The 26,928-nt window shown below is 55.2% G+C and overlaps 8 protein-coding genes across 8 annotated transcripts; 4 read left to right on the forward strand and 4 right to left on the reverse strand.

Annotated features, from left to right (window-relative positions):
• Positions 1-353: 353 nt before the first annotated feature.
• Positions 354-1,870, forward strand: PG986_009257 (seryl-tRNA synthetase; the record flags this gene model as incomplete). Its single annotated transcript, XM_066845479.1, has 2 exons — positions 354-1,328; positions 1,385-1,870. The coding sequence occupies 2 exons, from the start codon at positions 354-356 to the stop codon at positions 1,868-1,870; spliced, it is 1,461 nt and encodes a 486-aa protein (XP_066697877.1).
• Positions 1,871-2,490: 620 nt separating this feature from the next.
• Positions 2,491-8,510, reverse strand: PG986_009258 (uncharacterized protein; the record flags this gene model as incomplete). Its single annotated transcript, XM_066845480.1, has 2 exons — positions 2,491-8,311; positions 8,392-8,510. The coding sequence occupies 2 exons, from the start codon at positions 8,508-8,510 to the stop codon at positions 2,491-2,493; spliced, it is 5,940 nt and encodes a 1,979-aa protein (XP_066697878.1).
• Positions 8,511-10,414: 1,904 nt separating this feature from the next.
• Positions 10,415-12,461, reverse strand: PG986_009259 (uncharacterized protein; the record flags this gene model as incomplete). The annotated part of the gene is given in 4 exon segments (XM_066845481.1): positions 10,415-11,139; positions 11,208-11,549; positions 11,621-11,895; positions 11,911-12,461. 4 exon segments carry the CDS (start codon positions 12,459-12,461, stop codon positions 10,415-10,417), a joined length of 1,893 nt encoding a protein of 630 aa, XP_066697879.1.
• Positions 12,462-13,404: 943 nt separating this feature from the next.
• On the reverse strand, positions 13,405-16,635 carry PG986_009260 (Cellobiose dehydrogenase; the record flags this gene model as incomplete). Its single annotated transcript, XM_066845482.1, has 5 exons — positions 13,405-13,692; positions 13,719-14,824; positions 14,884-15,148; positions 16,476-16,558; positions 16,626-16,635. 5 exons carry the CDS (start codon positions 16,633-16,635, stop codon positions 13,405-13,407), a joined length of 1,752 nt encoding a protein of 583 aa, XP_066697880.1.
• Positions 16,636-18,106: 1,471 nt separating this feature from the next.
• Positions 18,107-19,655, forward strand: PG986_009261 (uncharacterized protein; the record flags this gene model as incomplete). Its single annotated transcript, XM_066845483.1, has 2 exons — positions 18,107-18,277; positions 18,318-19,655. The coding sequence occupies 2 exons, from the start codon at positions 18,107-18,109 to the stop codon at positions 19,653-19,655; spliced, it is 1,509 nt and encodes a 502-aa protein (XP_066697881.1).
• A 1,045-nt stretch (positions 19,656-20,700) lies between these two features.
• PG986_009262 (uncharacterized protein) lies at positions 20,701-21,309 on the forward strand (the record flags this gene model as incomplete). The annotated part of the gene is made up of 1 exon (XM_066845484.1): positions 20,701-21,309. One exon carries the CDS (start codon positions 20,701-20,703, stop codon positions 21,307-21,309), a length of 609 nt encoding a protein of 202 aa, XP_066697882.1.
• An 811-nt stretch (positions 21,310-22,120) lies between these two features.
• On the reverse strand, positions 22,121-22,885 carry PG986_009263 (Snf7 family protein; the record flags this gene model as incomplete). The annotated part of the gene is made up of 2 exons (XM_066845485.1): positions 22,121-22,756; positions 22,838-22,885. The coding sequence occupies 2 exons, from the start codon at positions 22,883-22,885 to the stop codon at positions 22,121-22,123; spliced, it is 684 nt and encodes a 227-aa protein (XP_066697883.1).
• A 1,723-nt stretch (positions 22,886-24,608) lies between these two features.
• PG986_009264 (Co-chaperone protein) lies at positions 24,609-25,663 on the forward strand (the record flags this gene model as incomplete). Its single annotated transcript, XM_066845486.1, has 3 exons — positions 24,609-24,636; positions 24,853-25,245; positions 25,488-25,663. 3 exons carry the CDS (start codon positions 24,609-24,611, stop codon positions 25,661-25,663), a joined length of 597 nt encoding a protein of 198 aa, XP_066697884.1.
• Between the last annotated feature and the right edge of the window lie 1,265 nt (positions 25,664-26,928).

Consider the following 26,928-nt stretch of genomic DNA (forward strand, 5'->3'; position numbering starts at 1 on the left):
GGTGACCAACTGAACGGGCCCAACCCGGCCAGACGGCCAAAGCAGCTGTAGCCTGTAGCCTGTAGCCTGTACCCCGGTCAACAACCAATTGGCAAAATGCGGGGAGAGCTCTGCTGCTAAAATCAATGTTAAGCACCTGAACTTGGGCGTCCCGCCATCTCAAAATTTCGGCCCATTGTCGATGTCGCAGCTCCCGGAACTTCCCTCCGGCCTGTACTTGCCTGCCTTGGTTTCAAGCTCATGATATAACAAGAGGCAGAGGCTGTCCCGACCTTCTTGCAGTCTCTCTCCAGTAGCTAGCTCGCATCGTATCCGAGTTGAATATGCGACCGCCTCGGGCCTCTTTTGTCTGCATGCCATGTCGCTTTCGCCCTGCGCAAACCCGCTTCTTCCATGCGTCGATCCCACGCCGTAGCAATAATCCCAACCTGACGACCACAGCGGCAGAGCCCGTTTCTGGTCGGCCGACCACCGCGCCCCGGCCGAGCATCGACATCAAGCACATCCGCCAGAACCCGACCCTGCACGAGCAAAACTGCATCGAGCGCAACTACAAAGCCCAGAGCGCATACCCAGCGCAGATCAACCTCCTGCACCAGCAATGGCAGGAGCAGCAGCGCGACGCCCGCCACCTGCGCGAGCGCAGCAACCGGCTGCGGAAACAGATTGCCAACTCGGCCACGACGACGGGCGATGAGGACCCCGCCACCGAGCGCCTGCGCAGCATGTCCAAGGACGAGCTGCTGGCCGAGGCGAAGCAGCTGAAAGAGCAGCTCTCCACCATCGAGCAGGCCGAGGACCGCCTGACCCGCGAGATCGAGGACATGGCCCTCGCCGTCCCCAACCTGACGAGCGACTCGACCCCCCGCGGCGACGAGGCCCTCGTCCTCTCCTACATCAACGACCACCCGGAGCCCGTGCCCTCCGAGTCGGATCGCGTCTGGCGCTCCCACGTCCACATCGGCTCCGAGCTGGGCCTCCTCGACTTCGCCGGCGCCGCCACCTCCACCGGCTGGGGCTGGTACTACCTCCTGGACCAGGGCGCCCGCCTCGAGCAGGCCCTGATCCAGTTCGCCCTCGCCGTCGCCACCCGCCACGGCTGGCGCCAGGTCACCCCGCCCAGCATCGTCTACGGCCACATCGCCGCCGCCTGCGGCTTCCAGCCGCGCGACCAGCACGGCGAGACCCAGATCTACAACCTCGCGCAGTCCGCCGCCGACCGCGACCGCGGCAAGCCCGAGCTCGTCCTCGCCGGCACCGCCGAGATCCCGCTCGCGGGCATGAAGGCCGACACCCTGCTCGAGGAGTCCGAGCTGCCCCTGAAGCGCGTCGGCGTTTCGCGCTGCTACCGCGCCGAGGCGGGCGCCCGGGGGCCGACACCAAGGGCCTGTACCGCGTGCACGAGTTCAACAAGGTCGAGCTCTTCGCCTGGACCGAGCCGAACCCGTCGTCCACGACCGAGCTCTTCGACGAGATCGTCGACATCCAGACCGAGATCCTCGAGATGCTCGGCCTGCACTGCCGCATCCTCGAGATGCCCTCGACCGACCTCGGCGCCTCGGCCGCGCGCAAGTGCGACATCGAGGCCTTCTTCCCCTCGCGCCGCCAGAAGAACGAGGGCTGGGGCGAGGTCACGAGCGCCAGCATCTGCACCGACTACCAGACGCGCCGCCTCGCCACCCGCGTCAAGACGGATGGCAAGATGACCTTTCCCTGGACCGTCAACGGCACCGCCCTCGCCGTGCCCCGTGTCCTCGCCGCCATACTGGAGAACGGCTGGGACGAGGGCGAGATGCACGTCAAGCTGCCGGAGTGCCTGTGGGATCTCATGGGAACGGACGTCATTGGCATGAAGCACAGGATCAAATGAGTTACTTAGTTGGAAAGGGATACCCGTAGACATACGTCGTGCATGAGGAGTCTTAAGCAGAGTTGGGATCTGATTAGGTAGTCGACTAGGTGCGGATGTTGTACAATATATACCCCTGATATCACATCGTGTATTTCTTCGGCAAGTTGCAGCCGGGCCCGAACAGTAAACAAGGCAAATATGGAGGCGATTCACCAAGTCCCAGGGCCATCACCTGTCATTCTTTTCGGACTCAAGGGCTACATGTAGCCATGAGAGTACCAGTAAGCAATGACTACTTTGCATATCTACCAGAACTCACATGGTTGCGAGATTTATCACCTCATAACAGACGACGCATACGGAAGATACGGGTAGCAAAATTATATTCTCATGTGTCAACCTGCAGTAAGAATTAACGACTCGATCATGATTCGTAATACCGTTGCCCCTAGACCTGAACAATAAAAACAAGACTCGTAATGTGTGTATCTACAATGAAACCCCGAACCAAACCCTTTTGCCTGCTACGACAGACAGACAACCTGTAATGTCGCCGACATCCCCTAATTCCTTCTCCTTAAGACATTATCGACATTCCTCCTTCGTCCCTCGTCCCATCATCAATCCATTCCTGCACCCTAAGCAGCGTGCACAATTACCGCATTGCTGTCGTCTCCTACTACCGATAAGTCATCCATCGAATCAGTATCGGCGATACTCTCCGTCCCGACCCCGCTCTCGGTGCGGCTGTCGTAATCCTCGTCAGTGTAGCCGTCCTCGGTATAGCCACCCTCGGTCTCGGTTATGACGGTGGTGCCAAGGCTGGACCTCCTAAGGGTACCAGCATCACTGGCGTTGTCCTCTGCGCCGCTGGCTTCAGGGTCCTCATTTGGCTCAGCTGTTTCTTCGCTAGCAGCATCGTCGACGGCAGACTCAGGCTCAGGCTCAGGCTCAGGCTCAGGCTCAGGCGCAGCTTCGGGTTCAGCTTCGGGTTCAGCTTCGGGCTCGGCCTCGTCAGAAGGCTCATCGATCTCTCTAACCGAATCGATGACCTCGTTCTCCTTGTCGCCTTCCAGGTCGCCATACTTTTTGCCCAAGCCACCGCCCCAGCTGCTCTTACGCAGGGGTCCGTTGCCAGTGCGCACGCTCTGGCTGCGCTTTATGCCGCCAGAGGCCATGTTGTTGTTGATTTGGCTGAGACTCAGAATGCGCCGCGCCGCCCCGGCAGGATTGGGGGGAATGAGGCCCCGGTTGCCGTTGACTGCGATATTGACGGCCTTGCGGTGGGCTGACGGGGCCTGGGCGTTGAGCGAGGCAGGATCGACAGGCGCCAGGCCGGATCTAGCACCAGGAACACGCTTGCGAGACATGGCATCGCGCCCTTTGGTCCCCGCTTTGGTCAGAAGAAGTGCACGGGAGTGATCAAGAACGCCCTCGAGGATACGGCGTTCGAGACCCTCGGCTCTTGCTTCCATAGCCTGAAGTTCTTCACGGCGGATGTGCATTGCTGTCTCAAGAGATGAGACATCAGCTGTCAGGCGTGTCTTTTGTCGTTGGAGTAATTCCTGTTCTGTCCTGAGCGACATGATGCTCTCGCGAAGCTGCTCTTCTTCCGACCGCAAGGAGCTAACGTTAGCTTCGACATGCTCCTTTTCGGCTTGTGCCACGGCAAGATTGATGTTTGTCTCCTGCACCTTCTTCTCCGTTTCCTGAAGATGCTTCTCATGGTCTTCGTGGTCGGCTTCTATGCGCTTGGTTTGAGCTTCCAGGAAGCTGGAGATGTCGGATGCAGTCTGCACTACTTGGGCATGAACCTTGTCCAGCGTGTCAAGCTGGGAGTAATCGACCAGCTTGTCGAGCTTTGAGTGCACCTCCGTGTCGTCATACTTCTCGGGCGGAGGCATCAATAGTAGCTGGTTTTCCTTCTCCTTGACGTCTTCTATCTGCTTTTGCAGATCTGTTGATGTCAACTGGGCATGCTCGTAATGCTGCCCCACGATGAGAAGGACATCCTTGATCGACTCAAGAATCTTGGGCTGGTATTCCACCACTTGGCCTTGCAGGCCCTCGACGGCAGTTACAGCAGCCTGGACCTGATCCCGCGTCATGGAATGCTCGTTCTTGTCCTCGGAGTGGTTCTCTTCCGACTTGGAGAAGAGGTCATCCACGCGGCCGAACACCGTCTTTGAAGCCTCCTCCATCTTTTCCATGGAGTCGGTGACGGTCGAGCCGAGCGTGTCGATCAGCAGCTTCAGCTCATCAGCGATGGCCTTGGTTCCGACGACCGCAGCCTCTAGCTCCACATCCCGGGCTTCGCCGGCCTTTGAGCGGCCGTCCATAACGAGTTCGAACGCTTCATACTTGGTGATCAACTCTCCGACTTTCTCGTCGATCTTGGTGCTCAGAGTATCGCTGGTAGCCTGGAGCTTTTCGTCGGAATCTAGCTTAGCCCCGGCGACACCGTTCTTGGACTCTTCAAATTCTGCCTTCATTAGTTCGTGCATCTCCTTGAGGTCAGCTGCGACGGTGCTCGACTCGATAGTCTCGCTGAGACCCGCAAGGAGCTTTTGCAAAGCTTCCAGGCCGTTGCCCTCGTCCTCGAGCTTCCCCTTCAGCAGACCCTGGAACTCCTCGAGGAACGTCTTCACCTCAATCACACGCTCGCCAACACCAACGATCTCGGCTTGACGTTCTTCGAAGGCCTTGGCGTTGGCCTCCACCTGAGTGTCCAGGACGGCCTTGACTTCGTTGGTGACGTCCTCAAGGGGCTTCAGGTCCTCCTTGGTAGGCAAAGCAGCAATGTCGGACTTTAACATCTGCTCGATAATGGTTTTGACGTCGTAGCAGACGGCTTCGATGGCGTTGACATCCGTCTTGGTCACTTTCTCGGGGTCTTCGAGAGACTTTTCGGCGCGCTCCTTCATTTCGTCGAGGCCAGTTGTGAGTTGGGTGACTAGAAGCTCCACGGCCGCAATGTCCTCCTTCTTGGAAATCAGTTCCAGCTGTCCCGTTATAGAGACAACTGATTCTTTAGTCTCCAGTACGAGAGTTTCGATATTGTCGATATGGTCCTTTCTGACGGCCTGCTCTCCATCTACCAGATCCTCGATTCGGTCCTTGGTGTTGCGCAGTATGGTTTCGATCGCCAGGACATCTTCCTTGTTTGCTGCATCTTCCATGTTTACCGGAATTCCAGGATCGTCAGGGTTCTCAGGGTCCTTCTTTCTAAGGTATTCTATGCCCGCGACCGATTCTTGAACTTTGCGCAACATCTCCTCCATTTGTGCCAAGTCGTCCTTGGACAAGCTCTCAGGCGCCTGCTTCTCGGTAATGCCAACAACAGATTCTTGCACGTTGCGAATCATGTTCTCCATTTCGGCTAAATCTTGCTTGGAGAGGCTTTCCGTCGGTGCTGCAGGCTCCAGAGCTTCCATCTGGGTCCGTAGTTGGGTAAGCATAACTTCAAGATTCTTAATATCGTCTTGCTTGAGGGCATTTGCGGATATAGGAACCATAGCATTGCTGGTAGTATCGCCTACTGTGGCGATGGCTCTATCATTCGGGTTCTGCTGCTCTTCCCGAAGCAGGATAATGTCCTGCTTCACGCCATCGAGCCCGCTCTTTAGGGCGTCGAGGATCTCGTCATTGGCTGTCAAGTCGACGGGCTTGTTGCTCATCCGCTCAACACTGGCACGGAGATCACCGAAGCCCTCATGCATCGCATCAAGGACTTCAGCGGTGCCGGCGTGAGGACGCAACAACTCCTGGCGAACTCGCTCGAGACCATCTCGCATCGCTTCCAGGATCTCTCTATTGTCGGCCATGGGAGGTGTGTGCGGGACGAGCACCGAGTTGACAGCGTCTCGAAGCGACCCGATCTCTTCAGTGAGGACTGACTTGGATCCTTCTTCGGATCTGGCGATAAGCTCTGCTACTTCGCCACGGAATCCGTCAAGGCTGTGGAGAAGACTGTCCATGTGAGCTGCCTGGCTGTTCTCCGAACTGGCACGGTCGATATATTCCTCCATGTGAACACGAAGTTGCTCGATACCATCCTTCGTCGCGTCAATGACTTGTTCCGTGTCTCTGCCATTTGCGGCAATGTTCTGTTTTGCTTCCTCGGATATGGCCTTGAACTCCTCACGCATGGACTGCATTATGTCGTGAAGTCTCTCGATCACCTCGTTGTTGTCAATTTGACCCCCATGAGGGACGAGCGCATTTGCGTTGTTGGGGAATTCGAAGGAGTTGAGGCCTTGCTTAACAGCATCGAGCATGTCATCTTTTGTCAGGTCGTTCATAGCTGACGGGGCTACGGGGAATTCGAATTCCTCAAGGCACTCTCTAACCGCCTCGAGTATCTCCTCGCGTGAGACGCCTGCCGGAGTTTCGACCTTTGGCGGGGAATAGTTCTTCAACCCTTCGGCAATGGCTTCGTATACATCTTCCCGGGTTGCGCCACCTGGGGTGTCGCGCTGCGGCGCAAAGTCTTCAAGACCTTCCTTCAAGCAAACAAGGATCTCGTCGCGGTCGAGGCCGATCTGTTCGACGGAGATCTCTGGTTTGTAGTCCTCCCATGCTTCTTTTATCGCGTGGATGACATCATCTCGGCACAGATCCGGCTGTGCCTTATTAGCCTCTTGGTCGTTGAGTGCGGCATTCAAGGCATTGTAGATCTCCTGGTAGTCGACGATAGACTTCATGGATGCGGATGAAACCCTGCGATGCTCTTTGAGAAGTTCGTTCACATGAAGCTTCACTTGCTCGATGCCTTCATCGACGATCCTTTCCATCTGCACCTTAGTGGCGGGCTCCTCCTTGCCGGCGGTCTTCGTACTGACTTCGTCCAGACGTCGGCCTATGTCCCGACCCATACCAAGGACTTCGCCACGGAGTTCCCGAACGAGAGCTTTGACTTCGGCAGTTAGGCCGCCACCTGCAGCAACGCTGTCTTTAACGCTGCGGATGACTTTGATAACCTCCTCGTTAAGTACTTCATGGCCGTGAGCGGCGGCTGGCGATTGATGTTCCCTGTCGTGTAGCAAAGCATTGGCCCGCTGAGTCATCGAGCTGTGTTGTTGGCTCCAGTCCAGCTCACGCAGACTTCCATCGTCATCTTCGTCGAAGCTGAAGTTACGCGGCCGTCCCATGTTACCGCCGCCGCCACCGCCTTGGCCGGCGGCTGGCACTAGTGAGAGCTCTTGAGAAGTGGATTTGAGTTGTTGTATGAGTTCTTCAACTTTGACAGAAGAAGCCATGCCTGGCAGCATCTCCACCAACTCGGTCAATCGGCCGACGATCCCGTCCTGTCCATCCTTGGTGCCCATCTCTCGGATGATCTTCTCCAATAGGGCGAGCGTGGCCGGCGAATCTCCGACCAGTGATGGAGCACTTGAGTTCATACTTAGCGTAGAGCCATCCATTGAGGCAGCAAAGCTATTAGGAGATGGTATTCGAGGCAAAGAGAAGCCGCCGTTCTTGGATGGCGGAGGGCTGCCATGCCCCCTGTGCTCTACGTATAGGGTATCACCGTAGGTTTCTCGCGCGCTTCGTTGTTCTGCTTTCTTGGCCGAGACAATTTCACGGAGACTCTTTCGGATGTCCTCATCTCGCGCATGGGTCGCTTCTTTCAAACTCATGAGGTCTGTTGCATTGTCCCTGCTTCGCCTGCTCAGCGTGGCCATTTCCTTCTGTAAAGCCGTAGCGATGCCCGTCAGAGTGACCATCTGGTGGGAAAGATTGTCCATCGACGGTGCCGTCTTTCCCATAGCTGCGGAGTGATTCGTGATCGGGGCCAAGGGTTCTGGCATTGGAAATTCCTTTTCTCTGTGGGATTCTCTCCATGGTTCCCTTTGTGATTCCCTGGGTAGCTCTCTGGGTTGTGTGTCCTTTAAGGAGACCGTAGGCATGTTTTGTAGAGCCAGCATTGTCGCTGACTGGGGTGGCGTATTTTCGCTTAGAATGCTGTGGGGCGCCCTCTTCATTTGTTGCCGCATGACTGGCGTCAAGGTGATGGGCATTGGTGTGGGAGTGCTGTCTCGCTGCTCGTGGTCAATGGAGCCGGCCCTTTCGCTCTCTCGCCCGCGTACTGGCGTCCCGGGCCTGCTGTTCTTCTCAGGCGAATGCGTCCTCTGGGCGAGGGAGCTAACGGAATCACGTCTCGCAGAGCCCTCGATCATCAAACTAAGATCGCGGACCGTAGGTGCCTGGAGAGACTGCATTCGCTTGTGTGGGCTTCCTCGGGGGACTAGTGCCTTTTCCGGAGACATGTCGCTCAAGGGCACGCGCTTCTGCATGGTTGGTACGAGGGCATTCTCGCGGGCCTTTTCATTCAAGGCGGCATGCGCCGACTGTATCGCCGCAGACGTGCCTATCCTAGATGTGCCGACGCCGACGGTGGGCGACTGTGGGTTCAAGGGCAGAGGAGGCGGCGCCCGTTCAGGGTCTGAGCTATCCCACCTGCGTTGTGTAAGCATACGAAACAGAGGCATTGGTAAATAAGAGGTGATGGCAGTAGTAGTGTCAGCAAGTAAACATACATTGGGATGAGAGCGCCTCGCATCTGGTCAGACGTGGCAGACGAGGCAGACGATTGATGTCTCAGATGCTGCGGCCGGTCAGCCCGGTCAGCGGGAGCATCGCGCTCGACCGGAGGCATTCTGGCGGCGGTTGATGCAATGCAATTGGCGTAGTAGTGGGGAGGAATGTGCTGTCTTGGTGGAATATCGTGTACGTGGTGTGGCTCGGTACCATACAATGAACCAAGGAATTTGGGTGTCCACACGCCTGATGTTGGACAGTACAAATATCAAGAGTCGAATGTAAGTAAGTAAGTAAGTAAGTAAGTAAGTGGCTGCTAGCAGGCAAGCAGCAGCAGCGGCGGCGGCTTGAACAAAACACAGAAAAAGATCAAATAGGTATCAAAATCATAAGTTGAACGCAAGCCAGCCAGAACCAAGGCTTGATGATGGTTGCTTGGAGGGTCAGTCGGAAGAGCAAAAGAGACCAAGGGAGCCAGGTTGCCGTCCAAGCTCCTAGTAATATTCCGAGGGTCTATAAGAGAGAGAGATCAATAAATGGAGGGCGACTGGAGTCCCATCGATCAATTCACCAATTCACCAGGGATTTTGCGTGCATTGGGGGGGGGGATGCACTTGGTTGGGCCGCACCTCGAGCGGAATGGGTGCATGCAGGTCCAAGGTAGCTCAAGGAAAACATTGGACCAGCTCGCCCAATCCCAGCTGGCGCCTTCCCGCGCCCACGTCGCCGCGGCAACGACGCTGCTATTTCCCCCCAAGGAACGGTGAAACACCCGCAAAAAGACGTGCACTTGGCCCAATCTGTGCGACCCGACGTCATCCACTCGCCTCTGATTTGTGACAGCCATCGCCAGAGTAAACAATCCGGCTTGACGTACGTTGCTTCTGTCGGTGAACCTTTTGTTTACCAAGAAACCCCAGACACCCAGACACCACACCATATGGCGGGCCATGATAGGCTGTTCTGCAAGACATAAGATTCTGCTAGTGCAAGTAATCCCCAAATCGACCTCGGGGGATGCTGTTCGAGACTGTTCGAGACACCCACAGACAGTGAGTGTGTGTGTCCCCGTGTGTCTCCGTGTGCACAAAGAGGTGTCCAGGCCGGGGATCGTCAACCCCCCCACTGCCCCGAATGCACAACGCATAGAAGCCATCGCTATTAGCGCCACGTTAAAGAACCATTCTCGCCATTCAGGATGGCCGATCGAAGTGATTAGGAGTTCGTGCTAAGACGCAGCATATTTATTCCTTCCTTTCTTTTCATTTATACAGCAGATCTGGTGCAGCTCTAGTTTTATGACGGCGGTGCATCACCAGTCTAGACTGCGTGGAACCACAAAATTCTCCGGCTTGATGGAACGGACCGTGCAGCAGCTTGACAAGACCAGTCGCTACTGTTGTTTATGTAAAACTCTATAAATGGCCGAGTCCAACACTGCCATACGCTTCTCCCTCCATGTAGCTACATATATTCCCGGGACCACCGGAGACTATTCTGATCTATGGCGATGGTGGATATGCCACGCTTGACGGCGTAGCGCCTTGGCTATTTACTTGTCCCGTAGCCCAACTTCATTAGTAGAAAATAGCCCTGTATTACCTGTAGCTTATTTTTTTATCATACCCAGAAGCACGGCGTTGATTCGAAGATGCAGAGATATTGGTTCTGTGTTAAATAATACAATTCTATTCACAGTTTGGCAGCTGCTTCCCTCACCCCCTTTTCCTGAAATGCATGCACCAGTGGCGACCCACGCGATGCCTTTGCCATCACAAGTACACCTTGCCTTGAGTGAAGGCAGTCCATAGTTTCAGTAAATATAACACGAGTAACGATGTTTGTTAATAAGGAGTGGGTCGTTGTGTGTCAACTCGTGTAACATCCCATGGTTTCAAGTGGTGTGTGTAGGATACGATATCATGATGCCATTGTCCCTTATAACCCGAGGTTCTTTATGGCGCCCGTTTCGAATAATTGCTTCTTATCAGTCGTTCTGTCATCCAGGCATGTCCGCCTCCCTTATGTACCAACAGCCTTGTCAATCTCGCCGATGAAGTCCGAAGCCGTGCCCTCCACCCCCAATGAGTCCTGCATCGCCACGTAGCGAGAGAACACGTCCTCGGGCTTGATAAGATACTCCGGGATCAGCACCTCAACGGCCTCGCCGCCCTCCTTGGTCTTGCCAGTCATGGTCCATTCATACCCCGACCTCCCCGAGCCCGTCCACTCGTACCGCCTCTCGTCCGCAGCCCTGCGCACATCGCGCCGGAACCCCTTCAGGCCCTCCGGGTCGTACCGCGGCGTCGCGGTCTTCTTCTTCCGCATGCGGTACTCGACCGACGGGTGGATCATCTCGTGCGTCTTGCCCAGCTTGACGGGGCTCTTGCCCTTTTCCTTGTACTCGCCGTACCGTCCGGGCGTGCGGTTGACTGCCCCCGAGAGCGTCATGGTGCCGCTGAAGCTGTCGACGATGGGACCCGTGGCCCAGCCGTTGACGACGTCGTTGGCCACGTGCTTCGGCTGCGCCTTCTTCAGCCCGCTCCAGTCGAGCGCCTCCCAGCCCTTGCGGGTGAGCCAGTTGCTGCCGAAGTCTTTCTCCCTGTGGGCAATGCGGTCCAAGACGGGCTTGATGAGGGTGACGCGGTCTTCTACCGCCGCTTCAGCCAGACTGCGGAGGTCAACGTCGAGCTGGAGATAAGGTGCGACCTGCTCGCACATCCAGGCGAATGAAATCATGGCAATTTCTGTTGGGGGTCAGTCAGTTCATATTCGGGATCCCTAAGCCAATGCAACAAAATAACTGGCAACCCACGTTCAAAGTCGCCTTTCCATTCCTTTAGCAGATCGTCGCTGCCGCCTCCTACGTTAATGTGGACGCCGGGGAACCAGACCTGGAGCAGTTCGGAGTCGGTCCCCTTAAGCTCCTCGTACATTTCGCAGTCAATCATATCCGACCAAGCTTTGGCGACCTGTTCATCTGCAGGGTTCTTGGCCGCCTGCACATCCGACCATGCCTTCATGATCTCCTCGTGGGTCCTCTTAGGGACAGGCTGTCTAGCAGCGAGGTCGCCCTCGGCAGGAAAGTGCCAAAGAGTAGGCGAGAACGGGCCTCTTCGCTCATCCAGAGCAAGAGCGTGGAAGGCGTGTCTGATGTCTATACAAGAGGTCAATTCAAGACCTTGGTTGGTGTATGGATACCCGAGCAGTTATTGATGCATGACTTACAGGGGCTGAGAGCGACGTTGTGGAAACCAGGATCCGGGATTCCCACGAATTTCTCGATCCATTTCAGGTTGCCCTGAGTCCATGTCATGTCAGGGATACCGAGGCTTCCCACTGTATCGAACACGCCCACAACCTGCACTACCCTGGAAGCCTCCGGCGCCGAGGCATGCGGAGGCTTTTCGTAGCGCTGCAGCTCTTGAAAGCCACCCTGCTGGAAGCCACCCTCCTGAGCCTGTGACGGTTGATCAGCTGCCAGCTTGCCATTGACCCACTCCCTCTAAGCCCTCGACTTGCGGAAGCTGTGGCTCTCCTTGTGTTTCTGGTACAACGTATACAGGTCCGGGAAGTCCTGCATATCGCGCGGCGAGATGACGCCGATGTCGTTGACGAAGCCGGCGACAGCGCGCGCCATGTACGCGCCCCGCGAGAACCCGAAGCAGAAGACCTCGTCGCCGAGCTCGTAGTTGAGCACGATGAAGTTGTAGGCCTCGATGACGTTGCCGACGAAGCCGATGCCGAAGCCGCCCTCGAGGTTCTTCTCGTGGCTGCTCAGGACCCCCGTGCCGATGCCGGCGTCGTAGTAGACGACCTGCTGCATCTCCCGCCCGTCGCTGCCCTTGCCGCTGCGGGAGATGGCGCGGGAGGGCCGGGTGATGTTGGACGGGATGTTCTTGAGTCCGGACACCGAGGACTGCCAGGTGCCATCGCAGCAGATGATGATCCGCTTAGGTGCAACAGGAGTGCGCGTGTCGATGAAGCCTGTCTGCTGGATGCCTGTCTGTGTCTGCAGGAAGCCTGTTTGGGAAAACCCCTTTTGGTGGTGAGTTCCATCGCTCATCATTGTTGCTGGTTGATGGTTGATGGTTGAAAGTTGAAGTTGAAGTTAAAGTACAAATTGATTGGGATGCTGCCATGCTGTCCGTCTGCTGGAAGAAGGAGCAGCAGGTCGTGGCCTTTATAGACAGAATACTTGGGCCGTCAGCATCATGCCGCCTTCTGAAGCCATTGTGCTGGAGCCCAGCTGAATATACAGATTATTGTTCTAGAAGCCGTCATAACCTCAGCCATGATCTCGGCCCCACTGCGAACCGTGGTATTCGTGAGGCGGCTCGTAAACCCAGGCTTGGCGGGAAAGGAGGCCGCGAAGTCAGCCGTGCTAGGAATAAGCAACCAGCCAAATGATTCTGGGGCGGTCGATGCTGCCACCAGAATATTCCGACCTGTCTATAGCGCCGCCCGTATTCCTGATTCCGGCATGAGGCGCACCATCAGAACTGTTCAGGACCGAGAATAGCTGAGACACGTCAACCCCGTGAGATGTCGATACTCGAGGGCTGAGCTTGCTTCAGCTGATGGCCAGAGTACACGGCTCGAAGTCAATGCAATGTCTTGCCTCTTGGCGAGCTGAGAATCCCACGTTCGGTCCATCCAACCAATGATTTCGATTCCCATTAATTGTGGCGGGAAGCCATATCATGCCCCGTTGATCGGATACGGAGACTACCCGCCTGTGAAGCCAATCCATCCTCAGACTTTAACGCTGGCACCTTGACCAGTACCAAATGGCCCAAGAACCAATGCGTGTTGCTCTGTCAAAAGAGCGAATATTACTTTGTCGTGTCGTTACAGAGGGTGCGAAAAGAAGGATCGGTAAATCATTACTAATTATCATATAATGAAGGGGTATCAGATTCTATATACAAGGAGCCTTTGATCCATACCAAAAGCGATAGCCGAGACGCTACATTATATACACATTATTATCGCGCGACATTATTCTTAATTTACTTCATAAGAGCCAGAACTCTCTCGGCACCCTTCTCGCCGGCGACCATGGCGCCGAACTGGGGGTTGACAGTCAGGGGCGCGATAATGGACGCGTCGATGACGTGGATGTTCTGGGTGCCGATGACCGTGGTGTCGGTGTCGACGCACTTGCCAATGCGGCACGAGCTGGACCAGTGGTTGACGGCGCCGACGGCGTAGTCCGAGGGTGTCGTGATGTACTCCTGGATCTCGGCAACGGTCCAGTTCTGGTTCATGTTCAGAGGCGTCAGGCCCTCCTTGGCGGGCTGGTCGGGCGTCGAGGGGGCAGGGCCTGGAAGATGTTGTAGATGAACTTGGCAATGTCGTTGGCGTCGCGGGGATCCTTGTAGTAGATGCCGTCGCTGTAGCCGGGGACAAACTTGCCGTCGTCGGAAAGGGTGACGCGGCCGAGAGTGGCCATGCCGGAGGTACCGTAGACGTTCAGGGTAATGGTATGGTTATCGGTGAATTCACCGTGTCCGGTGGAGGCAATGGTACCTTGGCAGCCACCCCTGGTGCCATCCTCGTGGTCGATGAAGCCCCAGAAGACCGAGCTCTGCGAAGCGAAAGCGTAGGTGCCACTGCGAGACTTGATGTAGTTCTCCTTGTCCTCCTCGGAAGGAGAATCATAGTCGTAGAGCTCAGCCTTGACAGACGGGCTGGACATCTGGATGAAGGTGTTTGGGTTATCGAACAAGCCTTCGCCGACAGCGGGCTGAGGAACCCAGCTGGCAACAGTGTAAGGTGTGAAGTTGGCGGCGGCCATGCGGGTTAGCGTATCCAGGGGGCCAATACCGGAGTGCATCAGGAGACCGGGCGACGCAAGAGCACCGGCAGAGAGGACAACACGACCGCCAGTGGCGACCGAGATCTCCACGGTCTTGCCGTCGACAATTGCCGTGACACCGCTGGCCGCTCCGGCAACATGGTTAATGTACTTGACGCGGACGCCAGTCTGGAGGCGGAAGTTGCTGCGCTTCAGAGCGGTCTGCAGGTAGGTCCGGGTGGGACCGCCACGCTGGCCGTCGATGTAGTTGTACTCGGTACGACCGAAGACATTATCCTTGTTGTTGTACTCATCGTTGATGCCGACGTTCTTGAAACCGGCGCCGTCGACGATCCACTCCTTGGCAGCATCGAAGGCGGTCTCCAGGTAGAACTTTCCATCGGTGGAGCAGTGAGTGACCGCGGGTTGGCGGGCAAGTAGACGCTGAGTAGCATCCTTGACATCGGCGCTCTTCCAGCCATCGGGGTGGAATTCATCCCAATCGGAATCCGGAGGCTGGAAGTACAAGCCAGCGTTGATGGCACTGTTGCCACCGACGGTGCAAGCCTGGTAACCCAACACGGTATCGGCATCGCAGATCATGTCGGAGGGGTGGCTGAAAATGGTGCTGTCTATAACAGAAGTTAAGTACAATGGCTAGGGGTAGATGGTGGCTAACTGCCAAACTTACACAAGCCGGGAACATCGACTCTGCTAAGGCCGGTTCCGTCCAACCAGGCTGGCTTCTCTTGGCCACCGACGATGCTGTATGAGGCACCTCCAAGCTCAAGAAGCAGGGTCTTCTTGCCGGCTTCACTCAGCCTGTCGGCGACAATGATACCGGTAGTACCGGCACCGACGATGATGGCATCGTACTTCTCGGTGGTCCAGTCACCAGAGCCGTTGCGGCTAGTGTTGGCAGGATAGGCGGCGCCAAGAACGGCGAGGCTCAGGAACTGAAGGAGGGTGTTAGAAGAGGACCTCATGATGGGCAACGAGTGTGATGGTGAGGAGCGTGTGGCAAGCAAACGTCTTCCTGACTAGGCGGACAGTCTTTGCTATATATCTTCGCTGCCGGCTGCGCCTCTTCCCTTCAGCTGGTACGACAAAGCTTGGGGTCTGCACGCTCTGCCGCAACTGTGCCTAACAAATCCCCGAATGCTACCAAGCCAGCTCGTACCGACGGAATCACACCTACAGGGTTGTCATGCCGAACCAGGTCTATACATATGACGGCTGGACCCATTCAGCTAAGATCGGCACCTGCCCATGTGTTCGCTCGCCCTACTTAGTATGTACACTAGTGGCCTCGTATACGCAAGGGCAGAATGCGGTGGGTTTTGCAAGGGATGGAGACAGCACCAGGCAAATAATACCCATCCGGTATTGAATAAAGCCATGGCGACCATGGTAGACAAAGGAGTCAACCACTGCGGCTGCTCGTCCATCAGCTGTTGATGGGAGGACGGGAGCTGTGATGCCACTTGAACGTCGGTGGCAAACGATGGGATGAGGATACCATGGCGTTCGAGCCCGTCCGGATCTTGGGCAGCAGAGTTGGCCGACTAGACCGGTTCCTGCAGTGCGGAAATGGTCTTGCAGAACCCATAGGACAAGACTGAGTAGGATGTCGTTGCTACGGGCCCCCTTGGCCCTGGCCGTACATGGCCCTTCATGCAGAAGCAAATTGGCATTGAAGCCGGTAAGGCTGCAAGTAGGTAGGAAATAAAATTACCAAGAGATCCGACAGCGCAGTTGATACCAGAAATCTCTGCCGGGAAATGCTGTGGGCCCTGTAGGGAGCGTTAGTGGAGCCAAATCGCTGCGAACTCCCACTGGCCTGCTAGTGAACTACCGGCGTGTCCTAGCTTTATACGGGCCGAAGGGGCAGAACTGATAAAAACATCCCTACAATACGAGAAAAGAGGACAAAAACGCGACAGGAATAGAAACGCGCGGTGGAGAGCAGAAGAGTCTCTCACGGAAAATGCGGCTTTCCGCGCTCTCTCGTGCCTGCGACTCCTGAGTCCTGGAAGGGATCGCAGCTCTCGAGTCTTCACCGTACCCGGCAGAGATCGTACCCGCACGCGCACGTACACGGAGACACGGAGACACGGAGAGGTGCTCTGAGGAGTTAAAGAGAGACAGGAGTTGATGGGTCGCTGCTAGTGGCAGTGCTCCTGTCAATGTGACCCGAACCCTCGGCGCCGCCGCACAATCAATGGCGAGCTTGGAGTGCTCACTAACGGTCACATCTTTTTATGATCTCACCCTCACCCTCACCCTCTCGATGACTATGCGGAATTCTGCCCGGACGATCGAAGGCTTCAGACCGCCGCCAGGTGCATGCAATCGAGTGCCCTTGGCTACTTGCGGCCTCGTCAGTCTGCAAGTCTGACAGTGGAAGTGCCGGGGGCGCGGCTAGAGACGTACTAAACGCCATCATGGAGCAGGTCCCCTCAAATCCAAGACAGAAATCCGAGATGGCCCAAGTATGGCTTTACCTAATAGCGCCACGAACAAGAGAGAAAAATGCTCTTGATATTGCTAATAAATGCACTGGCTTTGTGTGGCCCATTCCCTATAGGTTCTCCTAGGTTCACCTATGTGGCGAGTCAAGACGATGCCGCACTGCCTCGTCGTCATGGCACCCATCTTCATTGCCGGGAGGCGTACTTCCGTAGTTGCTTCTTTCTACATGCCCATCGAGTGGTTGGATGGCAGTGCCAACGAGCAGCGAGTGGCTGCCAAGTTGAGTCTCACGTTATTCGCGCCATGCGAGCGGAAGCGCTGTGGCTTCCTCACACGTACCCCGAAGATGGCTAGTATAACGACACAGGGACTGAGAGAAGAGAGTCCCCTGAAGCGTATGATTTGAGCTTCTTTCAGCGTAGAATCCTCCCTGGCGGGCGATTCGACACAGCGGGCTGATGCTATGTTTGTTCACCTTACGGTCTCCAAGTCCCTGTCGTATGCAAGCCAGACAGGCCGCGGCCACGATTGGGCAACTTGCATATCTGCACAGAAAGCAGGTTTGGAGAGACGCCACTGACCCGATGGTTGTTGGACATCATAGGCACAGCGTCAAAAGAGAAAGGGGCCCTACATCCTGATTCCGAACACTCAATTGGCTGCGTGCGTGCTCCAGGCCACTCTCTCTCTCTTTTTTTTTTTTTTTTTTTCTCAGCTAGCGAACTTCGCACTAGGGGAACTAACACTAACCAGAAGAAGGCCATGAACGAGTGGCTCAGGGACTTTCTCCCTCGGCAGCTCGAGCTAAGGCTGTGCGACTGTCGTATGGATTAGATCCAAGGATTTCCCGCGCGCGAGAGAGATCTCGGCCGGCTGCAGCGATTTCCCTTCGGAATGAGGCGCGGGAAGCGAAAGGGATGGCGTCGTGGTGATACCAATCATATAGTCCAGAACCTGCAGGGGGCTGGGCGCGGGGCTCGCAAAAGGGTCCAAGCCACGTCGCCCGTCTCACTCAGTTCAGAGACAGACTCACCACCTTCCGAAGCAAGGCTTGACTTTCTTGAAGGTGTGCATCTGTGGCCCTGGGTCTAGATCCATCCTTCCTTTCCCTCTCTGCAGAGCCACGGGCGAGGCTTTCGAATGATTACTATCCTCGATTCTTGCAACCCGGCTCTCTGTCTTCCCACCTGCCATACATATGCAGTCAGCAGCGATACAGGCTTGTGGAGCAGCTGTATCGATCCTCAGCCCTTTTCAACTGACAGGGTCAAATGGATTGGCTTGGCGGCCATTGTAACGTCATCGCCCGTTCAGCCGCAGGCCTCACCCGAGAGCACGCTGCCTCCCAGGCCGAATGCGGCCAATCATATATTATATACCCAACCAGGCCTCCTCCGCCCAGGAGGAAACCGGGGAAGGCGCGGTCGACTCGTTGATCCACCATGTCCGCGCCAGAGGTGTCGACTAGCAGTATCGCGCCGCCCAGGTGGGCATCGAGCGACGACTGGGACGTCTACCGCGGCACCATCACGCATCTGTACGAGGTCGAGGACATGACTCTGGAGAAGGTGATGAACAGCATGCTCAACAAGCATGGCTTCCTCGCAACGTACGTCTTCTGCCTGAGTCTTTGCTCTTGAATTTGTTGCCCAGGCTGACCTCAAAGGGAAGAAAAAGATGTACAAGGCCCGGTTCAAGCGCTGGGGTCTGCAGAAGAACCTGCGATATGAACAAGTCTCACAGCTGCTCCAGCAGGACCAGACCGACGAGCCGGCGCCCGCATCTGTGCCCCAGGTGTTGATCGAGGGCCGGCAAGTCGACTCTCGCAGGGTCAAGACATATTTACGCCGAACAAAACGTCCAGGCCTGAAGGCCTGCTCCGGTACAGGCCGCGTGGCCAAGATGGCCAATACCGTGTCCCGGTTAACGCCACCGCCCGAGCCGAGTATCATGTCCACGCCAGATGCCATTCGCCTCCCCGAAGAGTGCATATGGATACTAAGGGACTGGGTAACAGGATCGTTCCAGGGAGGACTATGGGACACCAGCGGTACGGTTAAGAACTACGACTACACCTACCGGCTCATCTTCTGGAACAACTCTTTGGGTCAGGTCCGCACAGAACTGCAGGCGGGCCAGACTACCCAAGCGTTCCAGAAATTTGGTCAATGCCTTGACCAATACAAGCAGTTTCTGAAAGACGAAGACCCGCGCCTGTTCATATATACATACCTCGTTATATGTCGCTTATTCGTCGATCATCCGGACCTGGCCAAATCCTTGGTTGGATACATCCACGAGCTGTGTAAGATTATAAATGGCAACTTCCATCCCCTGAGCCTTGTAATGGAGAAGATTCGGCGCATGAAGCCAAGCCAGGTACAGGAGTATGCTCAGCATTTTATTATGTCTTATCTCGACAGTATGGCCAGCCAGCGGCCAGACTGTACCCATTTTGCGATGGAGAACCTGCAGCTCCGGTCGAGGCTTCTAACCTCATTAGCCGACGAAGGTCTGATCGATCGGCAGACGGCCATAGCAAAGTGCCACGCGGTGCTCAGGGACATCGACAAGCAGCCCGGGCTGAGTTGGACGTCCATATACGCCGGCTTACAGCAGACCATGGCCTACTTCATGAAGAAACGAGCGCAGGCGGGGGGCTCTGGCCAGGTGCCTGCCGCCCTGCAGCGGTTTGCCCACCTGGAGCAGTGGTACCTCTATCTCGCCTTCAAGACGTCGACGGATGGGAGCAATCGTGCGGGGATGATGGCGGCAGCCGACAAGCTGACCAAGATACCGATACAGGATCTGGACATGCGAGGCAGGCAGGCTTGGATGTTGGCAGACTTGGAAACACAGCTGCGGCGCTTGAACATCGAGGACGCAGCCGAGGACGTTAGTCAAAGCTATGCTCGGGTGCTCGACGAGGTCCTGGAGAGCGAGAAAGCGAAAGCAGCCACATCAAGTCTAGGAAAACCTGCTCTGACGTGATAATAATAACAATGAATATAAACCACCTTTGTCACAAGGAATGTTCAATCCTAAAAAGGGGCAGCCCGATCAGAACAAGACCCTATCCGATCGATACAACCATCCTTACACCGATCACAGCCTGGGCCGAGGGAGGGCGACGTCGCCGGCTCGATAGTCGTCGGCAAAACTTTTGTTGGACTTGGATCGCCACCATACCCATGCTACCACAGCCACCGTGGGTGACGGCAGCTTGGGAAAGCATATTGCGATGCGATATCTTCCTACATCCCAATCCTGCAAGGCGACCGAGGGAACAAGCACATGGCGGGTGGCGTACACACGCAATGGCTAATGCTGTGGCCATCTGGTGGACAAATCTGATTCCGCGGGATTTGCGTTCATGCGGTGATACAACTTGTCAGCTGCCTTCTTGAATTATGGTTCTCGTCCAGATCTAGCGGCCTGACGTATTCGAAGGTGCGTGGCTACCACGAGGCTTCCTGTTTGCCATTGCGTGGCTCAACGAATCCTATCATCGCGAAGGAAGAAGCTTATTCCCGAGGTGACGAAGCAGTACTTGCCTCTTACTACCGACTAAGTCGCGATACCTACTGTTTATTAACTTCCATGATACAATGCCAATCTAATTTCGGACACTTTATAATTGGTGCGGCCGTAGCCACAGAATATGCCCATACCTGCACCACGCGAAATAGGGGCTTGAACCACGAGCATTCTATACTCGGGTCCACTGCAATAGCCATGAACTATAAAGTTGTGACAGGTCCCTAGCGCTTGGCCCTATCCTTATCACGGCCATACTTTGGCCGTGGCAAGTTCCTGGCTTCGTCATCGTGCCACTGCCCAAAGCGTGGCCGGTGAGGATGGGAGATGAAGATAAAAGGAGAGATGAACCCAACAAACTGGAAAGAACATTCTATCATCACTCCTGAGTTCCAAGCAATAAGATCCAAATACATGATACAGCATCTCCGTTAGTCTACACGTCCCTAGAGTGCAGCCACCACCCCTGAAACCTTACACCACATCACCGCAAGCCAAAATGTATTTCTCCCAGACCGCCCTCCTCGTCGCCTCCCTCCTCCATGCCACTGCAGTGACAGCCCAAGACTGCAAGCGCGACGCCTCGCCCGCCGTCCCCGCCGCCATCGTCGCCCGCCAAGCGACGCCCACCGGCTCGGGCACCGTCCCCAGCAACACGACCGAGCCGAGCGAGTGCAGCTCGCTGCAGTCGTCGCTGCTGAACGCGATGCCCACGCCGCCGATGCTGCTGAGCGCCGTCGTGCAGTCGGCCGTGATGCCCGCGACGACGCTGTCCGACATCTGCGGCGTCTCGGTCGCCTCGACGGCGACGTCGGCCTGGACCGCCTACAACCTCGTCTACTACGACTACTTCAGCTCCCGTCGCGACGAGATCCGCTCGCTCGCCACCAAGTGCCCCGGCACCGCCCTGCCCGCCGTCGCCACCAGCAAGCTCGACTCGGTCCTCGCGGCCTACTCGACCTTTTCGGCCACGGGCTGCGACCGCAAGCAGGTGGTGGCCACGGGAACGACCAACGCGGCGGCTGCGCCGTGGCCCCGAGAGACCGGCGTTCTGAACATGGTGGTTGCCGCTGCCATGGGAGTTGCTGGGGCCGTTGTTGCATTGTAGAGAGGATAACTGGGGTCAGTAAGCCAAAAGGGGCAAGCGACGGGGAAAATATAGTTGGTGAGGAGGAGCGATGCTTGTCGTCTTAGATTCTCGATACTTTTCATGTTTTCGAATTGTCCATTTATACGAGAGGTTGATTTCTTCTACCTTTATTGCCGTTCCGTGGTACGTATATAGCTAATGTATACTTTTGTTCAAGGCAAACTACCCCAGAAGCTCTCACATTTGGATTTGGTTATGTAGGGGGTCAAGTTTGTCAATCACAAGACTTTACTACTCGTTGAATTCTTTAGTGTCTCAAAAACATTGCTGCTAACTATGCTGAAATCTATGTGTTTGCCATGTTCTCCAGACAATCCAAGGAGTTGGAAGCCGTTACAATAGTCTTCAATCTCCTAGCTGAAAATATACCATGCCCTTTAATCCTGGTCGTCGTCTACTCTTCGCAAGCAAACAGGATAGTAGACTGCCGCGAAAGTAGACACGGCGTTGCTTTTTGCATAAGCCGAAAATACTTATCCCAACAATACACATATCAACATATGACAAACTGGCAGGTCTTGAACCCCTTCAGGGCTCCCAGGCTCGCTTAGATAGTAGGTACGTGTGGTTGTTTTCAATGGGTTCGTGCTCACCCATGCCTTTGGCCTCACATTCTTGTGTATGAGAACACCAATTCGATAGGAATACCATACTTGGCCAACACCGGGCCACAAAACTCCGATTACATGGGTCCAATATACGAGGATGTTAGACCTGTAGACAACGCCCAACGCCATCCCAAGAAAAGTATCCAGTGCAGACAGGGCGGCTAGCTCCTTAGAGCCTCGAGCCTGTTCCTCATCTGCATCATGGCCTCCTGGTCCTCTTCTTCCTCCTCGGCCGCGACTGGCTCCTGTGCAATCGGGGCGCTGGGCAGCGTGCCCGTCTTCTCCATCTTACCCTTGAGGATCTCTCCGAGCACCTTATCGACCTCGCCCTCGGCCTCGTCCTCCTCGTCTTCGAACAGGCCGTCTTCAGGCAGCGTGTCGCTGACCATGTCCTCGATGACGCCGGCCTTGATGAGCTCGACGCTCAGCTCCTGCATGGTGCCGGCCAGCTCGGGCAAGCGGATGAGGCGGTTGACGTCCTTCATGATGCCGACGCTGGCCTTGATGGAGCCCTCGATCTTGCGCACGGCGAAGGCCTCGTTGACCTGCATCTGGACGCTGTTGAGCTGGGCCTTGGAGGTAGTCAGGCGCGCCGACGTCTTGCGCACCCGGATCAGCTCCCGGGCGAAATCGCGGGCCTCCTTGGCGGCCTGCTTCTGCTGGCTCGGATTCCGTTGGCCGCGTCGGTCGGCGGCCACTATGTAGTTTTTGGTTTTGATCTCGGCGGCTTTCACCGAATTGATATCGCGGTCGAGTTTGCGGATGTTGGAGCGAATGAGGGCGTTGCATTTGCGCATCTATTCCGATTGACGTTAGATGGTGATTCGCTTTGGGGGCTCGACTGCTGCTTCAGGTGTAACATCAGGGAGAAAGCGTACTTGGGCATTGGGGTCCGGCTTCACGAACAAAGCCTTGAGTCCTTCCATGATGGAGAGGCAGCTGCGGCAATTGCGCAGCGCAGTCCGAGAATAGGAGGAATACGAAATGTGCTGGTCGGAGGAACAAGGGCGAGAGCTGAAGTAGAGGCTGGAGCTCTGTCTCTCTTCTTGTCCTGCTCTCAAGAGGGGTGGGTGCCTGGTAGCAGCAACGGTCTCGCGATACGGTTATCGTATCATGCGCAGGATGCGGGTTGCGGGATGCGGAATGCAATTGCGTCTTTGGGAGTGCGACATCTGACGTGTGACGTGTGGTTGGTTGGGTACAGGCACAGCGCCTGAGGATCAATCAAATGTTAGAGGTAGCCTGGAACCTGGAACCTGGCTGCCTATCTGTGCAACTGCGCTGTACGAGTGGCATTTGGGTCAAGTGCTAAGGCTGGCCCATTCATATCCGACCACTGGCCCAGTGCGGCCGGTTCGGTCGACCAGAGCAAAGATAACCTTACGGTCCAGGCACATCACTCTTCGTCGATGAACCAATGATGGAGACAGGCCGGCCTTTAATTGCACTATTACCCCGCCATTGGGGCCTCGTCTCTTCTTGTGTCTGGTGCATGTCCAACAAGACAAACCGAGAGACAGATAGGCAGGCTGTTACAAGTAGAATTAAAAGAATACTCATATCAGGTGTCTAAGGTAGGTAGATACATTCATTATATCTGTGTGGCTTGGGATAATTGTTGGCGACATGGCCCTCAAGTTGTTGGTTGGACAGCGGAGTACCTATGACGAAAGATCCGACAGCAGCAAAAAGATATGTACATGCGTACAATTAGGCACGGTGTTTGTCCGGATCTTGACCTCACGAAACGTGTGAAGCATTGGGTATAATCTATGTAGGGGGGCCAAGATATACTATACCAGCTAGCTCTAGATCCAAAAAAGACATCGATCAATGCTAGCTGTTCGTTGTTGGTTCCTTCCAACGAAATATGCATGGGGCATGGTTGAATCGTGGATGTGCGAGAACGAGCATCACATAAGCTGCATGCCTAGGTACCCTGTTGCCCTGTCCACCTGGAGGAGGCCCGCTCAGCCCTGTCACGCCGCGGCTTCTTAGGCCTTCTGGGAAGTTCTATGTGACGACGGTCGACCTGGATCTGCTTTTGGCTTTTGGGGGGAAGACGACAATTGGACCCCCTCAGCGGCCTGCAAACCGCAATAGTTGCGCTGCAGCAAGCCCCCCTCCAAAGACAGCTAGCTGCAAAAAGAGAAGAGTCGGGAGCCTCACAAAGTCTGGCAGGACAGGACCGACACAGAGACTGACCGCAATATTGATTGGATTGGATTGATTGGGAGAGACGGAGAAAGTGATTCGATCCCCTTCTGTGCCGTCTGGTAGAAACACACACAAACAGAAACCACCTGTTTCCAAACACCCTCCTCCTACTAGACCAGACCCGACAAAACTTCCACCTTTTTCCCATCTTTGTTGATTAGATTAGGTACAGAGTATTTTTAGCTAGGCCCGTCCCCCCCCGTCCGTCTCCGTCTCCAGTGACGACCTTCTCACTTTGCGCCCTGATTCGCCCCGCGCTTGTTCGACAACGGCCTCGTTTCCGACCTTGACCTTTTGCGTCAAGCTTCATTCCCCAACCTACAACCCTACCCATCCTACCAGTCGCATCTTTCTTCTGCGCCAATCTTGACTTCCTTCCCACTCTCACTTCACGATACCCCAGATCTATTTCCTCCTACACACACAGTCACGATGTCTCAAGATATGTTGACCCCCGAAGGTATGTTGTCTTGCTCCATGTCACTCGAATCCCAACCCCCACCCGCTCCATACGATTCCACTGCTGTCTACCTGCTTGCAGCGCAGCGCAGCTGTCCATGCCTCGCCTCGCCTCGCCTCGCAGAGCTTGACTCACAGCTCGTGACTGCCATATTGCCGTACCATGGTCGTCTGATATTCGCATCGCGTGACTGACTCAATTTTTGGCTGCAAACAGTCCTCTGGGCCCAGCGCTCATCTAACACGGATCCCGAGAAGAACTTCATCTACCTCACCATTGTTGTTCCCGATGTGAAGAAGGAGAACCTCACGCTGGACCTCAAGTCCGACAGCCTGAACTTCAAGGGTCTCTCCGACACCAAGAAGGCCACCTACCACCTCGAGCTCGCCTTCTTCGGTGAGGTCGATGTCGAGAACAGCAAGATCAACCACACTTCGCGCAACATCGAGATGAAGCTGCGCAAGAAGGAGCTCAAGGAGGAGTACTGGCCGCGCCTTCTCAAGGAGTCAAAGAAGCTCCAATTCCTCAAGACCGACTTCGACAAGTGGGTCGATGAGGACGAGCAGAACGAGGCTCCCGAGGAGGACTTCTCCAACTTTGGTGGCATGGGTAAGTGAAATCCCACTCAGCACGTCTGACTTCAGGACTCTTCGGACGCACCTGCCTTTCGGACCTGCTTCCCGCGCCTGAACTGCGCACTACCTGTAACTACTTGCTAATATTCTTTCTTTAGGTGGCATGCCTGGCATGGGTGGTACGTAAAATCCTGCGCAATGGCGCACTCGAACTTGACAATGCTGAAAATGCACAATCCTTTCGAACCCGTATACTGACATACGTGTTTTTAATAGGTGCTGGCGGTGGCGACTTCGGTGGCATCGACTTCTCCAAGCTCGGCGGTGGTGCTGCCCCCATGGGTGAGGAGGATGAGGAGGAGGACGAGGAGGAAGATGACGACGATATGCCCGCTCTGGAGGGAGAGGAGGACGCCTCTGCCGATAAGGGCAAGACGCCTGCCGCCGCTTAAAGGCTGCCACAAGCCACATTGACTATGCGTCCCCAACCACCCCCAGGGAGATATGAAGACCATGTCTGCTGCTCATTCACCACCTGTTAGCCCACTTCGGCGTACTAGAGCAGAATTGCAAAAAGGCGACCTGTCATATATACAATGGTTGTATTTGTTTTTGGCAGTGATTTCGGGTCGTTTGGCGAAGTTGGCAAGTACGGGGTTTTGCTCTGGCATATGAATTGAGGAATTTTAAGCAAATCGGCAGCCGCTTTGTTATGTTCTTGATGGTTGTGTACGTGAACACGGTAGTGGACTAGTTGTGGCCAGGATCTGGTTTATCTTAACCGTGGTGCGGTGAAATTGTATGATCCAAGCCCGGGTCATGTGTACCTAATCTAATAAGAGGGCCTGTTGACGTGATGCTCCTGTATGTATAAATCACTGTGCCTCCGTTCATATATGCCGTACCCAAGGCGTCGAACCCAGCCCCTTCAAAAGATAGAGCAAATGAGCATCAACTTCTTGACGCTGCTCGTCGACGTTAGTGTTAGCCAAGTGCCCCCCTCTCTCGTGATTCTTGCTCTCATATCTCAACCGAATAACTCGGTGTAACTAGAGGTGTAACTAGAGAGGAAGCAAAACAATAAAGAGGTTAGATCTTCCAGAATGGCTGACGGTGGTATGCTGGGGATTGGGGTGGGGGGTTCCCAAGTTCTCTTGTGGCAATCCAAAAAGTATATGTATGTGTGTGTGTGTGTGATTGTGTTACTTCTGCCTGAGATGACCCCGAGCAACCGGGAGGTAAAGATTATGAATCTGACAAAATAAAGTGACGTGGGTGCAGAATCCTCGGTAGCCGCCTATGTAGTCTAGATCAACAGTTGATTATCCTAGCTGATGTACCTCCCGTCGAGGCTTGATCACTACTGATGAGAGTCATATGCTTCTTCTAGGTTTGCCTTATCTATCTCGGTCATTTTGGTATCGCAGGCTACAGCTATCTGTAGAACCTCTGCTGCATGGCTACCCAAGTCTCTTGTGGAGGGCCGTTTTCCCGATCGCGTCGGTAATTGCCTTGCCTCCCGAAGCTTAGAATATAATGCCCGCCTGCTGCAACTATAGTCCATACTCCTGACAAGAGAAGGAAAATTCACGATACAGACCATACCAGCGAGTCAAAATGGGATTGTCTATATAGAGATTCCCTACGGAGGCAAATGAAGGGGTATTTCGGAAAGCAAACGAACGGTATCAGAACGAACAAGAACTACAATTCCGAC

This window comes from Apiospora aurea, assembly GCF_038362705.1.
Source record: "Apiospora aurea strain CBS 24483 chromosome Unknown utg000006l_segment0_segment0, whole genome shotgun sequence".
NCBI lineage: Eukaryota > Fungi > Ascomycota > Sordariomycetes > Amphisphaeriales > Apiosporaceae > Apiospora > Apiospora aurea.